The sequence below is a fragment of the Haplochromis burtoni genome, unplaced genomic scaffold, assembly GCF_018398535.1.
Source record: "Haplochromis burtoni strain Fernald_Lab_line unplaced genomic scaffold, NCSU_Asbu1 Contig_31, whole genome shotgun sequence".
In the NCBI taxonomy this organism is placed as follows: domain Eukaryota; kingdom Metazoa; phylum Chordata; class Actinopteri; order Cichliformes; family Cichlidae; genus Haplochromis; species Haplochromis burtoni.
Window position 1 is genome coordinate 2973228 of NW_024582392.1, and position 14908 is coordinate 2988135.

The 14908-nt window shown below is 41.6% G+C and overlaps 2 protein-coding genes across 6 annotated transcripts in view; both read right to left on the reverse strand.

Moving 5' to 3' along the window:
* Nucleotides 1-419: 419 nt before the first annotated feature.
* csrnp2 (cysteine-serine-rich nuclear protein 2) lies at nt 420-12417 on the reverse strand. 4 transcript variants are annotated; one of them, XM_042219346.1, is made up of 5 exons: nt 11405-12417; nt 6961-7134; nt 6583-6845; nt 5411-5707; nt 420-3531 (listed from the first exon to the last, which is right to left on the reverse strand). In XM_042219346.1, exons 2-5 carry the CDS (start codon nt 7118-7120, stop codon nt 2590-2592), a joined length of 1662 nt encoding a protein of 553 aa, XP_042075280.1. In that variant the 5' UTR covers nt 7121-7134; nt 11405-12417; the 3' UTR covers nt 420-2589. The 4 variants fall into 4 exon arrangements, with proteins under 4 accessions (XP_042075280.1, XP_042075281.1, XP_005918969.1 ...); XM_042219347.1 differs by lacking the exon at nt 11405-12417 and adding an exon at nt 10961-11398 and having other exon boundaries at nt 6961-8210; XM_005918907.3 differs by lacking the exon at nt 11405-12417 and adding an exon at nt 8655-9665.
* Nucleotides 12418-13513: 1096 nt separating this feature from the next.
* The window catches only part of tfcp2 (transcription factor CP2), a 10275-nt gene continuing 8880 nt past the window's right edge, over nt 13514-14908 (reverse strand). For both annotated transcript variants that reach the window (XM_042219349.1, XM_042219348.1), the window contains exons 15-16: nt 13801-13852; nt 13514-13665 (exon numbers count right to left, since the gene is read on the reverse strand). In XM_042219349.1, coding sequence (XP_042075283.1) covers nt 13628-13665; nt 13801-13852 — 90 coding nt within the window. In that variant the 3' untranslated portion in view covers nt 13514-13627. The remainder of the gene's footprint in view (nt 13666-13800; nt 13853-14908) is intronic.

Sequence of the window (14908 nt, forward strand, 5' to 3'; positions counted from 1 at the left end):
CGCATTCTTCAGTCATTTTTTTTTAAATATAACAATGGTAAAGGCAAAAAATTTAAAATAGGCACTAATAATGAAATCACTCAAATTTGCATTGCAAAACAATGAACTGTGTTTCATTGAACTGTAGATTGTTTCAGTGCAAACTATTAAGAAAAATGTGATATACTTAGTTGTGTATTTCTGTTTTTACAGTCATGTCTGTGTTTTATGTGCATGCAACAAAAATTAAGTATTTAAAAAAATAAGTAAAAATGTAATTTTGTGAACTAAATTGATACATAATTGCGTGCTGATAATATCAAACCTTTCATTGTGTAATATTTTTATACTAATCGATTCTACATAATATGTCTGAATTACTGCGATTACAAGTACTCAGGAATGATAGGAGACTATTAAAAAACACACAGAAACATTGATCCTTTTTGCAATGAGTAATTTATTGTTTTTACTTTTGTATAAAATCTTTTGTGTCCACTTTAGGCAACAGTTAGCATGAGAGTAGTTCTCACAGCTGTTAGATGAAGTCTAAACTTATCAGTCTTCTCAACAATCACACACCCCATTCACGCAGAGAAAACACACAATCACATAGTGTACTGGAGTTAATTCAGTGCAGTGGTCCCAAACCTAAGTTTATAAGTAGAAAGCCGAGGACAAAAGCTCAACAATAGGCAGCTTGTAATCATCATCACTTCAAAGATGGTACTATATCAAGGCAAGTCACGCAAACACAAAGAGCCACAATAAATCTGCAGCCTCACAATAACTAGAGGAGACTGCTTTGTTAGAATCTGATGGATGAAAGCATCATTTAATTAGGTTTGAAACCACTGCTTTGGTGCAACTTGTAAGCAGATTTAGATTAAGACAATTTCAAAACAAAAAAGGCAAAGAAACACATCAGACATCTCATACACGGCAGCACATCCTGTGTTCGGCGAGCAGTTACACAAAGCAACAGCTGTAATTATAGGCAACAAAACAAAGGACTGATTTTGTGTAAGAAGAGTCGGCACGCTTACGCAGATCAGTACTAATCAGACCGAGATTAGAAAAAAAGACACTGAAAGAGCAGAAATGCGGTACGATTGCATTTACATAATCATGAGACACCTCATTCCATAATCACCACATTAATGATTTTTGCAGTGCAGTAGCTATTGCGTTCCTACGAGAGGCTCTCTGGTACTTCTTACATCAATCAAGTGGAGAAACATTGTTTCTCGTGGTAATGGGGAGGAGATCCTGTAAACTGTAAATCTGTAACATCAGCACCTGTCATGAATGAAATGCGTGTCCTCGCCAGCACCTCCCAATCTCTAATACAGTACATGCTCCCTCCCTCAGACGTACAAATGTAAAGTAGATGTACACACACTCGCACACATACAGACGGAACATAAAACACGCAGATTCAGGTCGATGTCAATCTGATCCATAAATTACTAGCATCACATTGTTTCATATAATAACTACTTCCAACAGCACAGGCCTCAGTTTGACTTTGACTCTTACTGCTGTTTTCTTCTTGGGAAATTTGACTTGATTCAAAATCCTCGCTTTCTTATAGAACATCAATTAAAAAAAGACTAGGAAGCGCTATTCTGGCAACTCATCATAACATGACATTATAATGTAGCAGTATGAAAAAAAATTACATTTCCTTTCATTCCCAAAGTAAACGAACTGCAACGACTTCAACTTCAAAACCAATAGTATAGTATCCACAAATGACACATTACTCGAAGAAATAATGTCATAGGCATTGCAACTACAAGTAAACTTTTTCTTTTTTGTTTGACAAATCGACTGCATTTGTACGAGCAGTCCGAAGTGAGTAACAACTACAGCCAGTGCTAATTTCTGCTCTTTTTTAAAATTATTTTTCCTCCTCCTCTCAATGCGACAGAGCCACGACGTTTGCTGCCCTCATTTCGCAAGGTGCATACAGATCAAAGAAACTTCATCTCTGTCCTGCACATTGCAAATGCATATACAGTACACAAAAACAAGTATTTCCAGGATTATTAGGTCTATTTTCAGGGGAAGGTTGGATCGGAGGCCTTCATTTGGCTTGATTACAGTGTGAGATTGCTGTAATGGAAAGTGAGCCGGTAAAGTATCAAAATACACCAGCTTCCTGCGCGCTGAAAAAACAATTTGTGTTTAGTGTTGACACCTTTATACATCACAAAACAAAAGGCTTATGTCAGCATTCACACACTGTATTTTCTGTTTGCTGCGCTGGAAATGAACAAAACACTACTCGCTGTACTCCTAATCGACTCCTACGCACAAGTGTTTCCGTGTTTTTTTCCATTAAGGCCGCATTCATCACCCCCAACAGAATTACCTACAATGTTGTCTTTGAACTGCATCCATATTACTTCTGGGGAGTGATCTATATGTGCTTTCAGCATCTCTCCTCCTTTGTGTAACACTCAAGCTCATTCTTCACATATTTTATTGACACTCACTATAGGAGACCTGTAGTTATTTATGATAATAGCAGTAATACATGTAAAATGTGTAATTTACTCATCTTAGATGAAGCTATTGTGCAAATTATCTGCAGAGACGCTAGTACTAAACTTCAGGAGGCAGTGGATCTACTTCTTTCTTCATGCACGACTGCTCTTGGCACTGTTCTTCCGGGATCTTCTGCTGAGGACTCGCAGGCCTCTCCTCCACTGCTGCCACGCATTCCTCTGAGCACAGAATAACATCGGTCAAAGGCTTGTCTTCATGCTTATCTTCCTTCAGCTCCTCTCCTCCTTCTTGTTTCCTTTCCGCAAACTCATCTTCTCTTGCATCTTGTTCCCTCACCAAAGGCTCCTCCTGTTCAGCTTCCTCTGTTCTGGGCAGCGTCTCAAAGGCTCCAGGCTCTATGGGACTGAGTTGATAGTAGAGCAGGGAAGAGGAGTCTTTGAGGAGGTCAGAGGGGCTCTCCTCCTGGTTGTCAGTGATGCACAAGACCGTAGCCCCTGTAGGGAAAGGCCCCTGCAGGAGGACCTGCTCAACACCTGGAACTTCTGCCTGCTCAGGCAGCTCCCCTCCCAAGGCACTGGGTAGGAGGCAAAGAGGCTGCTCTGTGAGCCCATCAGCACTCAGCTCTGGCTGCACTGCTTCCCCTTCAGCCTCCTCCCTCTCCCTCCTCTCCTGCTCCTCTGCGCTCTGCAGGTGCAGCACGGCTGTCTCGTTCTCCCTCTCCAGTATATCCTGCTCCGCCAGAAGATCCTGAACCTCCACGACCGACTGCACCTCGCTCTCCTCCAGCTCCGAGTCCAGGCCAGCGACTGAAGAAAGGTCCGGTGAAGTGGGACACGTGGAGGAGGGGGAAGACAGCGGGTCTGATTCAGCATACTGGTCTCCTGTTCCTTGTATGAGCATCCTCCTCTTCTCCACGTCCAGCTTCATGATGGTGTGCAGGTAGTGAGTTCTGACACGTAGAGGGTTGAATTCAATACGACCTGCTACGTTGCCGCAGCCATCCCTAGAGCAGCCACACGGGAAAGACATTCGATCCACCTGAAGAATAAGGCAGAGGTAATTTACTCTCATTTCATCTTGAAAGTAAAATGCTTAAATACTGATTAAATTTACATAAGTTATGAAAGTGTTTACGGTTGTTCAGGAGATCTAGGAAAATCTAGGAAATCATGGCAATCAAGAGATAATCTGGTTACTGTGCAACAAGTCAGGCTGAGACAGAGATGTACTTCCTCCTAACAGGTAAAAATATAAGCAAATGAGACAAAAGATTCAGGTTATTATTTATACACCAGGTGTATAAATAAATGATAACACAATGTCTGATTTACCGCTTCATTCCGATGTTTTATGAATTCTGATTTCACTGCACTGATCAATAAAAGCGTGCAGCCGGTTCTGGATCAGATAACAGCATTGCAATAGTGAGGAAAGAGATAACAGAGCAAGCAGAATAAAGCATCTGCCTCTATAAAACACATCAAGTGAGTAAATTCTCAAAACTTTAACAAAGTTGCTCAACACAGCTTGCCTATGCATTCACACTGTTTAACTTGCTGCTTAAAAATGACCAAAGAATAAAGATATTCTTATTAGAATCACTGAACTGGTTTATTTAGCTGACATATATCTGCTCCCCAATTAAACGGGACCTTCCTTTCCCCGTGTTCCATCTAACTACCAGATTTCAGGAAAAGTGCTAGAAACTGGCTTTGTATTTTGTTTTTTGGTTGTTTTTTTCATGATCGTGCTAAAAAGAAGAGAAGATTTAAGAAAAAAACCCCAGCTCTGATCACATCTCTTCGCCTCAGCACTCGCCTTAGCCGAGAAAAGAGAGAGAAAAAAACCCCACATAAAATCAGATGAATAGGCTTTTTTCATAGCAGACATTTTAAGCTATCGTAGGGAGAGCACCAGTGTTATTAATAATATTAACAATGGCTCTGTTATACTCGAGAGCCCCAGAACGCCATGACAATGTGACAGCGAGCCGGCACGCAGCCTTCCACCAAACCAGCACACTTAAACAGAAGCAACAAAACAGGAGTCAGTCATCATTTGTTTCTATTATTTATTTACTAATGCGCTTCCCTCTCCCTGTGAAATGTCAAAACACCTACAAGTGAGTGAAAAACAAATTGAAAGGAAAGGAGGTTGAAGTCATCTGACGCCCTGTCTTTGGCTTTTTTGTGGGGAAGTGTGCACTGCAGGCTAACAAGTTGTCACAATCTTCTCTTCTGCTACTGCGCTACATGTTTTTTCTCTGATAGACATAGGCTGAAGTCTGCCGGCAGAGAAACAGGATGACAGGAACTAGCGTGGCCATAAATGAGGGGAGACACTGTTACGGAACAACCAAATATTTTGTATTTATTGTTATTGTTATTTATTTTATCTTAGGGGAGAAATACTGAAAACCAGCATAAACTGTTTTAGTCAATTGTTGGGCATCTACATGCATCAGTGCTACTGAACTCTCCTGAGGGGATGAACGCCATTCTTCAAAAAGATATTCCCTCATTTGGGGTCATAATGATGATGATGGTGGTGATGCTCTGCAACACATCTGACCAAAATGTCCCACAGGTCTTCAGCTGGGTTGAGATCTGTAGGCTGTAATGGCAACAGCGTGTAATTGAACTCAAAGGGGGCCATTGTAATCATGGAGGAGACCACTTCTCTCAGGATAGAAATGTTTCAGGATCACTCAAAGCAACTTTGGCTTGATTTGCAGTGAAACTTCCCTCTTAGCGTACAAGCAGCAAAATGTCACTCAAAGTTTAATTCAAGAGTTCAGTTCAAATAAAAGACAATTCAAATACTGCAAATGTGTTTTTGAAGTTTTTAGTCTCAGCAAACTGCAAAGAAGCTCTCCTCTTTCTGCAAATGCACCCAACTCGCTTTCAACAGCTCTTACCTGGCACTTAATACCAGCCTGGCTGCAGCCACAATGGCGAGGGTCACAGTACAAACGGCAGTCGCAGCCGCATTCCTCCCGAGAGAGGCGGATAGCTCGGAGCTCAGCTTTCTCACGCGCATCGATGCGGGTGATGCCAGAGGCTCGCAGGAGGGCTCGACGCCGTTTGGTGGGCAGCGGCTGAAGGAAGAAACAGTCGTCCACTTCCACGCCGTCCACGTCGAGATCCTCATCCGACACATCGTCCAGAGTCAGCAGCTCCGCCTGAGCGCACTCCACCGTGCCGTTCCTTGTCAGCTGTGGACGACAGCGTGGAACTGTGAGCTGAGGTGAAAAAGGAACTGATTGCCTATTTTAAGCTCAAGTGGTAGATAAGTATCCTGAAGAGTGATACTTCAAAAACAATTATATTTGCAGCTGATTTAGCATTTTGAACAAAGGGTTTTCAAATGGAGAATGGTGAAGGAAGTACTCCGATCTTTATTTAAGAAAAGGCCTCAAAAAACTAAAACTCCTGCATAAATTAAAGGACACAAACCCAGATATGATTTAATGAAAATAAGCTATCATGAGAAATTAGTAACTTTTTGCTGTATTACATTGGTTAAGTGTTACATACACATTAGCTTGTATGTAAGCGTCATTTTACAGCTGGTCCAAACTGAACTCCTTTTAAATACTTTCTATTTTGGTAGTTTGGTTCACTGGTTCCCAGCCTGGAGGCCGGAGCCCTCCAATGGGTCACAAGATAAATCTGAGGGGATTATGACTTGATTTATGGGGGAGGAAAGAAAAAAAAACTAAGTTTCACTAAATAAACACATATGCATCTTTTGTATCGCTCTTTAATCTGTGTGAATTTGTTTGAAACATCAGTGGCCTCAAACAGTTATTGAAGTAAAATTGTTTCAGGAGTTTAATGGGGGTAATTAGTCTTCAGCAGGACACCTAGCAACTCACAGGCATGGGAACTGTGGAAAGGGGCCCCAGCTCGACTGTTTTTGTACGGGGTCACAAAGCAGAAAGTTTTGTAAAGTCTTGAAGGACAGAGCGGAAGTACATGTACTGAGTCACTACTGCAAGTGGAGACATGCAAAGTGCCCACAGCTGGAAGATACTACTGTGCTTTGAATTTTGACCCTCTTGGGGCACGACTGATACGTCTAATCTACCTTCATCTTGCGGGCATTCAGCTTCTCCTGGCGCAGGTGCTGTTGCAAAGTGTGCCGGTGACTGGTTTCCTGTTCGCGTGCAAACTCCCCCAGTGTGTAGTGTCTGATGGAGGAGTGGTGACGGGCCATACCCAGGGAGCTGCCCCCTTGGCTGGGCACGCTGGTGAAACCCTGCCGCCGGGGGAAGTAATACACCGTCACCAAATCAAAACGTACGCGTTTCCCCCCTGGTGACGGCTTGTGCTGCCTGAGGATAGAGGTGGCTAAAGCGGGGGAAAAGGGAGAAAGATTTTCAATACAGTCTTACACACCAAATACTAAATACTTGCGTTGATTAACTGTTCAGTTTCTTTCGACTTCCTTTAATGAGATTCTTACGGGTAAATGCAGTGCTAGAGGGAGGGTTGAGGCTGTCACAGCTGTCAGCACTGTCACTGCTGGAGATGTCATCGTCAGAGTCCTTAGGTGTAGAGAATGGAGAGCTGTTGTCCACCTCTTCATATCTTCGTTTGAGGCTGAGGGACGAACCTGCCTCCATGGAAACTTAAGTATCTGGGGGCACAGAGGAGCACAAAAAAACATACCCGGCACCAGTAAATGTGTTTCAAAAGATGTGAACACATGACACATTGTGATTTACTACCACAGAAACAAAATGCTCGTGTTGTCACTTAGAGAATGAGCTATTTTTTTTATCAAACTGTTCCTGTGTAAGGTCAGCCCTTGACAACACAAACAGAACAAAAAGGTGACATCTGTTCGCTCCTGCCTCCTTTCATCTGTATTCCAGCTCCATCATTTCGTCTGTGTGGCTCCCATCTCACATGAAATCCGACTTTGAAATTATCAAGTCTGAAAATGTAACCATGGCAACTAGGCAAGCACAGTTTATGCAAGCAGCCTTGAAGCAAATAATGTCTGTGGCTTCACAATCTGTTTTTACCCCTAAAGAAAATCTGCTATAAACTGAGTGTAGGGGGAGGGATGGATATGGGTGAATTTGAAGGAGGGAGCTGATCACTTACATCTGTAGGAGAGGTCAAACAAGGTGAATGAAAGCAGCTAAATACATGTCTGATGTTACACTGTGTTATGTCCTGTGCATTACACAGGCATCTGCATTCACACAGATACATTCCAAATAATTATACATCAATATTAACACCGATGATTATATCCCATAGAGACACTATATCCATCTACCTTAAACCTACCATATTACTACCATACATCCTATAGTGTGAACCAGCTACTTCTCAAGGTAATTCATATTTCACTATGCAGCATGAATCTGCCTGCAACATATTGTAATGTCATACCAAATGGAGCAACTCCCATTCTGTAGTTTTTCATTCAGTTTTTTTTAAGTGCTTGCAGGAAAATGTTCAAACTGACACGTACATTTATAGCATAATTTATGTAATAACTGCACAATTAAATTTGTCCTTCAGCTAAAAAGAGAAAAGGGATGTGCTGATACCAAAAAGCTGCTCAAATGCAGTCTAAGTGATCTTTCCTGGAACTACTTCTGAGGGGGGGAAAGTCCAAAATTATCTAATCTATGTCCTAATAATAATTATGAGCATTAAAGACTAATACCTTGACCTAATTTCAACAAAATTACCCACCTTGACAGGCTGTAAGGGACAGGGCCTAACCTGTAAAGATGCAGCTGTGGTTATGACACCAAATGTGTGCCCTTTTTTAAAAACCAGAGTAACACATCTGACATTAAATGTTTATTTCAGTTTAGGAATTTAAGGCTTTTCTTTCAGGACTTAAGTTTGCCTTTGACATGTTACAGGATGTTTACCGACAGGTGTGACTTCACGGTATATTACCCGTCAGGGACACGCAGTTTAGAGGAGCTATTTGTTTAAATGTGGACATACAGACTGACTGTGTTGGGGGAGGTTAGATATTGCCAGTCTGACAAGGCAAGGCTCTCTCTTTCTATCTGTCTCTCTTTCTCTTTCCATTTCACACACATACACACACACAGAGAGAGAGAAAGAGACACACAGAGACACAATGGCAAACCGCCCGGTTAATGAAACACTAAACCCACTTACCTGGGGCAGAAACAGGGACCCTTATTCCAACCAACTCGTAGGTCGTTTCTGTTTCCAATAGGAGCTGCACATCAATCTTTCAACGCCCTATGAGACGCTCTTTTATGCCAAAACCGAGATCCCTGAACGAGTATCCAGACTGCAACCGTGGAGCCGAAGTAATCTGGATGAAAGCTTGCGTGATTGTCAATTTGCAACACTTATATTTGGTTATTTCAGGCTACTTAGGCTTCATGCTCATTGTTCTGCACACTGAAAGATGACGAAGAAAACGGGAGCTGTGCAAGACCGGCGGGTTTTATTTAAATGATGCATTCCTATCTATTTAAAGGACAGACGATAGGAAGAAGGGGCGTCATGGGGTTAGCTGCGCTTTAGTCTCCAACATTTTTCGGTGCAGCATGAATAATGTAAGACCCTCAGTGTCTTGTCTTCCTGATGTAAGCCTTTAAATGGGTGTAATGGAGAAATCCGCTGACATCTGTGTTCGTTTATCCTTTTCTTCTCGCCGGGGCGGGTTCAGTCGTCTGGGCTTACTTCGCCGTCTTCTCGCAATAACGGTGCGCTCTGCTCTTTATCGTTTGGTGTCAAAATCTTGCAGGTTTTCTAGCGAGAAGACGCCTTTCTCCCCGCTTCGCCCCGGCCCCGTTTGTTACAATGTAACAATGGAGGTAGAAATTCTTCCCTGTAGCTGTATATATACTTATTGTGACATCACGGGCATGTCCTGCGCCGGGGTATGCTGGGAAATGAAGTATCTATTCTTTTTTTTTCCTGTTTCTTTGTTCATATTGTGCAGAAGCAGATGTGCAAAGCACTAAACCGTAGTGCGCTAAATTAACCTGCATTTAAGCTTAATTTGGTTAACAGTACATGCTAAAGTCTAGTCAAATGTAAGTGACTAGGCATCCACATCTGTACACCAAAGGGACAGATGTGGAGCCTGTGCTAGATAGTGCCAATAAAATATCATGTCTCCTTTTTTAGGAAAGCTTCAAAACATTTAGTTTAACATTTAGTTTAACACTATTTCATATTTTTAAAGAAAGACAGCAAATAGCAGCCAGTACATGGTTAAGTTTTAATAATGCCAATGAGATGAGGGGCAAATAGGCTATCGAGCCATCAATTCCATTTACAAAATACTCAACATAAACCATATTATTCACATTAAGCTCTGTCCTGCCGCAAAACTTATTTATTAGCATTTGTAACATCCAAAAAAAGGAAGCAGAGTAGATGTAAGTACGTAAAAAATATTTTTTTTAAATGTCAAAAAAAAACATGATTCATTATTTTAAATTATTTTAAAACAATGATCTATTTCAAAAATTATGATGGAAATGACCAAAAAACAAACAATAAAACGCCGGTGTGCTAAACAAGCTCATAGATACAGGAAGCAGATGGAGACAATTTGCTGGTGTTACCACGGAGATCACTAACACAGACAGTGCTTATCATCTTTTAAGACGATTAAGTAACAATCACATGTGCCAGTAAGCATTCTAAACAAACTGTGACAATCTAACAGTGTTTAGTAGCCTTTTTTTCCACAGAAGTAACAGGCAGACAGTGTTAGCTTTCAAAGGAACCTCGGATATTTGGAAGGGCAGCTGGATTCTAACGGTTTCCTTTAATTGTCCAGTTGTTAATTTTAATACCTGTTGTACTATGATTCAACTGAGTGGTTGTGTTTCTTGCAGACTGGCTTGGATTCGATAAGGCAACCGCGCATGAAGAGGAGGACTCATGCTGAATTGCAGGCTGAAAGTCAAGTACTGTCATCTTAACAGTCATCATTTCTTTTGTTTTTTTACAGAGAGAACAAACGGCTGAACTCGAAGCAAAGAGTCTTGGCACGCCAGATGGTCAGGTAACAAACAACAGCAGATGTAGTGCCATTAACCTCCTTCTTGAGATGTAACCAACAGAGGGAAATGCAACCATTTAAGTGAGCAAACGGCAGGGTAAGACTTCACTGTGGAACCAAAGTCACTCCCTCAAAAGTCAGACGATAAGGTAAAGTTAAAAGAGGGGCAACTGTTTCAGTCGCATCTTCCTCCTAGCTGCCTCACAAGATTTTTGTTTTGGGGTTGGTTTTTTTTTTTTTTTTTTAATGTCCCCCCCTATCTGCTTTTGAAGACATCAACAAGACATCAATCATACATCGATCTACATCATCTACATGCTGTGAATGAATTGTCACCTTGGGTGGTCTCAAAAATATGTGGAACAACCAGTCCTTGAGGTACTCTTGTTTGGGTGGAAGCTTGTTTAAAGAGAGAGATAAGAGTATTACCCACCTTGACAGGCTGTAAGGGACAGGGCCTAACCTGTAAAGATGCAGCTGTGGTTATGACACCAAATGTGTGCCCTTTTTTAAAAACCAGAGTAACACATCTGACATTAAATGTTTATTTCAGTTTAGGAATTTAAGGCTTTTCTTTCAGGACTTAAGTTTGCCTTTGACATGTTACAGGATGTTTACCGACAGGTGTGACTTCACGGTATATTACCCGTCAGGGACACGCAGTTTAGAGGAGCTATTTGTTTAAATGTGGACATACAGACTGACTGTGTTGGGGGAGGTTAGATATTGCCAGTCTGACAAGGCAAGGCTCTCTCTTTCTATCTGTCTCTCTTTCTCTTTCCATTTCACACACATACACACACACAGAGAGAGAGAAAGAGACACACAGAGACACAATGGCAAACCGCCCGGTTAATGAAACACTAAACCCACTTACCTGGGGCAGAAACAGGGACCCTTATTCCAACCAAGTCGTAGGTCGTTTCTGTTTCCAATAGGAGCTGCACATCAATCTTTCAACGCCCTATGAGACGCTCTTTTATGCCAAAACCGAGATCCCTGAACGAGTATCCAGACTGCAACCGTGGAGCCGAAGTAATCTGGATGAAAGCTTGCGTGATTGTCAATTTGCAACACTTATATTTGGTTATTTCAGGCTACTTAGGCTTCATGCTCATTGTTCTGCACACTGAAAGATGACGAAGAAAACGGGAGCTGTGCAAGACCGGCGGGTTTTATTTAAATGATGCATTCCTATCTATTTAAAGGACAGACGATAGGAAGAAGGGGCGTCATGGGGTTAGCTGCGCTTTAGTCTCCAACATTTTTCGGTGCAGCATGAATAATGTAAGACCCTCAGTGTCTTGTCTTCCTGATGTAAGCCTTTAAATGGGTGTAATGGAGAAATCCGCTGACATCTGTGTTCGTTTATCCTTTTCTTCTCGCCGGGGCGGGTTCAGTCGTCTGGGCTTACTTCGCCGTCTTCTCGCAATAACGGTGCGCTCTGCTCTTTATCGTTTGGTGTCAAAATCTTGCAGGTTTTCTAGCGAGAAGACGCCTTTCTCCCCGCTTCGCCCCGGCCCCGTTTGTTACAATGTAACAATGGAGGTAGAAATTCTTCCCTGTAGCTGTATATATACTTATTGTGACATCACGGGCATGTCCTGCGCCGGGGTATGCTGGGAAATGAAGTATCTATTCTTTTTTTTTCCTGTTTCTTTGTTCATATTGTGCAGAAGCAGATGTGCAAAGCACTAAACCGTAGTGCGCTAAATTAACCTGCATTTAAGCTTAATTTGGTTAACAGTACATGCTAAAGTCTAGTCAAATGTAAGTGACTAGGCATCCACATCTGTACACCAAAGGGACAGATGTGGAGCCTGTGCTAGATAGTGCCAATAAAATATCATGTCTCCTTTTTTAGGAAAGCTTCAAAACATTTAGTTTAACATTTAGTTTAACACTATTTCATATTTTTAAAGAAAGACAGCAAATAGCAGCCAGTACATGGTTAAGTTTTAATAATGCCAATGAGATGAGGGGCAAATAGGCTATCGAGCCATCAATTCCATTTACAAAATACTCAACATAAACCATATTATTCACATTAAGCTCTGTCCTGCCGCAAAACTTATTTATTAGCATTTGTAACATCCAAAAAAAGGAAGCAGAGTAGATGTAAGTACGTAAAAAATATTTTTTTTAAATGTCAAAAAAAAACATGATTCATTATTTTAAATTATTTTAAAACAATGATCTATTTCAAAAATTATGATGGAAATGACCAAAAAACAAACAATAAAACGCCGGTGTGCTAAACAAGCTCATAGATACAGGAAGCAGATGGAGACAATTTGCTGGTGTTACCACGGAGATCACTAACACAGACAGTGCTTATCATCTTTTAAGACGATTAAGTAACAATCACATGTGCCAGTAAGCATTCTAAACAAACTGTGACAATCTAACAGTGTTTAGTAGCCTTTTTTTCCACAGAAGTAACAGGCAGACAGTGTTAGCTTTCAAAGGAACCTCGGATATTTGGAAGGGCAGCTGGATTCTAACGGTTTCCTTTAATTGTCCAGTTGTTAATTTTAATACCTGTTGTACTATGATTCAACTGAGTGGTTGTGTTTCTTGCAGACTGGCTTGGATTCGATAAGGCAACCGCGCATGAAGAGGAGGACTCATGCTGAATTGCAGGCTGAAAGTCAAGTACTGTCATCTTAACAGTCATCATTTCTTTTGTTTTTTTACAGAGAGAACAAACGGCTGAACTCGAAGCAAAGAGTCTTGGCACGCCAGATGGTCAGGTAACAAACAACAGCAGATGTAGTGCCATCAACCTCCTTCTTGAGATGTAACCAACAGAGGGAAATGCAACCATTTAAGTGAGCAAACGGCAGGGTAAGACTTCACTGTGGAACCAAAGTCACTCCCTCAAAAGTCAGACGATAAGGTAAAGTTAAAAGAGGGGCAACTGTTTCAGTCGCATCTTCCTCCTAGCTGCCTCACAAGATTTTTGTGTTGGGGTTGGTTTTTTTTGGGGGGGGGGGGTGCATCTCCATAAAGGATCAGCAAAATGTACAAAGCTATAGAGGGTCTGACTGAACCAGGACTAAACAAGAGAGAAGAACTCGACAACTCTCCTGCCTGGGATTCACTTTAAGATTATGTGGTAGCCGTCACTTGTGTCATCTGAAAAAGAAAGGAATAGGAATCAAAATAAGAATAAAAAATATCAGGGAAACACACTAAGATAAACTTGCAGCAAGACTATAACGGTAAATACAGATAGAGATACACTATCATTTTTTGCTGCCATAGTCATACCTTTCATCGTGTCCAAAACAAAACAAACTTCATCTTGGAAATTCTGAATCATCTGTTGAGAGGAGAGGAAATGATTATGCAGGTGGGAAAACGACAATATGTTTGCAGTTTATGCTTGTGGTAAGCTCTTGAGACCGTAATTGACATATTTCTGTCTTCTTTGAAACTCTTTTACTATACAAAAAACAGATAGTAGTTAAGCAGAGTTCAATTGCTGTATTATACAGTGGGGCAAAAAAGTATTTAGTCAGCCACCGATTGTGCAAGTTCCCCCACCTAAAATGATGACAGAGGTCAGTAATTTGCACCAGAGGTACACTTCAACTGTGAGAGACAGAATGTGAAAAAAAAATCCATGAATCCACATGGTAGGATTTGTAAAGAATTTATTCGTAAATCAGGGTGGAAAATAAGTATTTGGTCAATAACAAAAATACAACTCAATACTTTGTAACATAACCTTTGTTGGCAATAACAGAGGTCAAACGTTTACTATAGGTCTTTACCAGGTTTGCACACACAGTAGCTGGTATTTTGGCCCATTCCTCCATGCAGATCTTCTCGAGAGCAGTGATGTTTTGGGGCTGTCGCCGAGCAACACGGACTTTCAACTCCCGCCACAGATTTTCTATGGGGTTGAGGTCTGGAGACTGGCTAGGCCACTCCAGGACTTTCAAATGCTTCTTACGGAGCCACTCCTTTGTTGCCCGGGCGGTGTGTTTTGGATCATTGTCATGTTGGAAGACCCAGCCTCGTTTCATCTTCAAAGTTCTCACTGATGGAAGGAGGTTTTGGCTCAAAATCTCACGATACATGGCCCCATTCATTCTGTCCTTAACACGGATCAGTCGTCCTGTCCCCTTGGCAGAAAAACAGCCCCATAGCATGATGTTTCCACCCCCATGCTTCACAGTAGGTATGGTGTTCTTGGGATGCAACTCAGTATTCTTCTTCCTCCAAACACGACGAGTTGAGTTTATACCAAAAAGTTCTACTTTGGTTTCATCTGACCACATGACATTCTCCCAATCCTCTGCTGTATCATCCATGTGCTCTCTGGCAAACTTCAGACGGGCCTGGACATGCACTGGCTTCAGCAGGGAACACG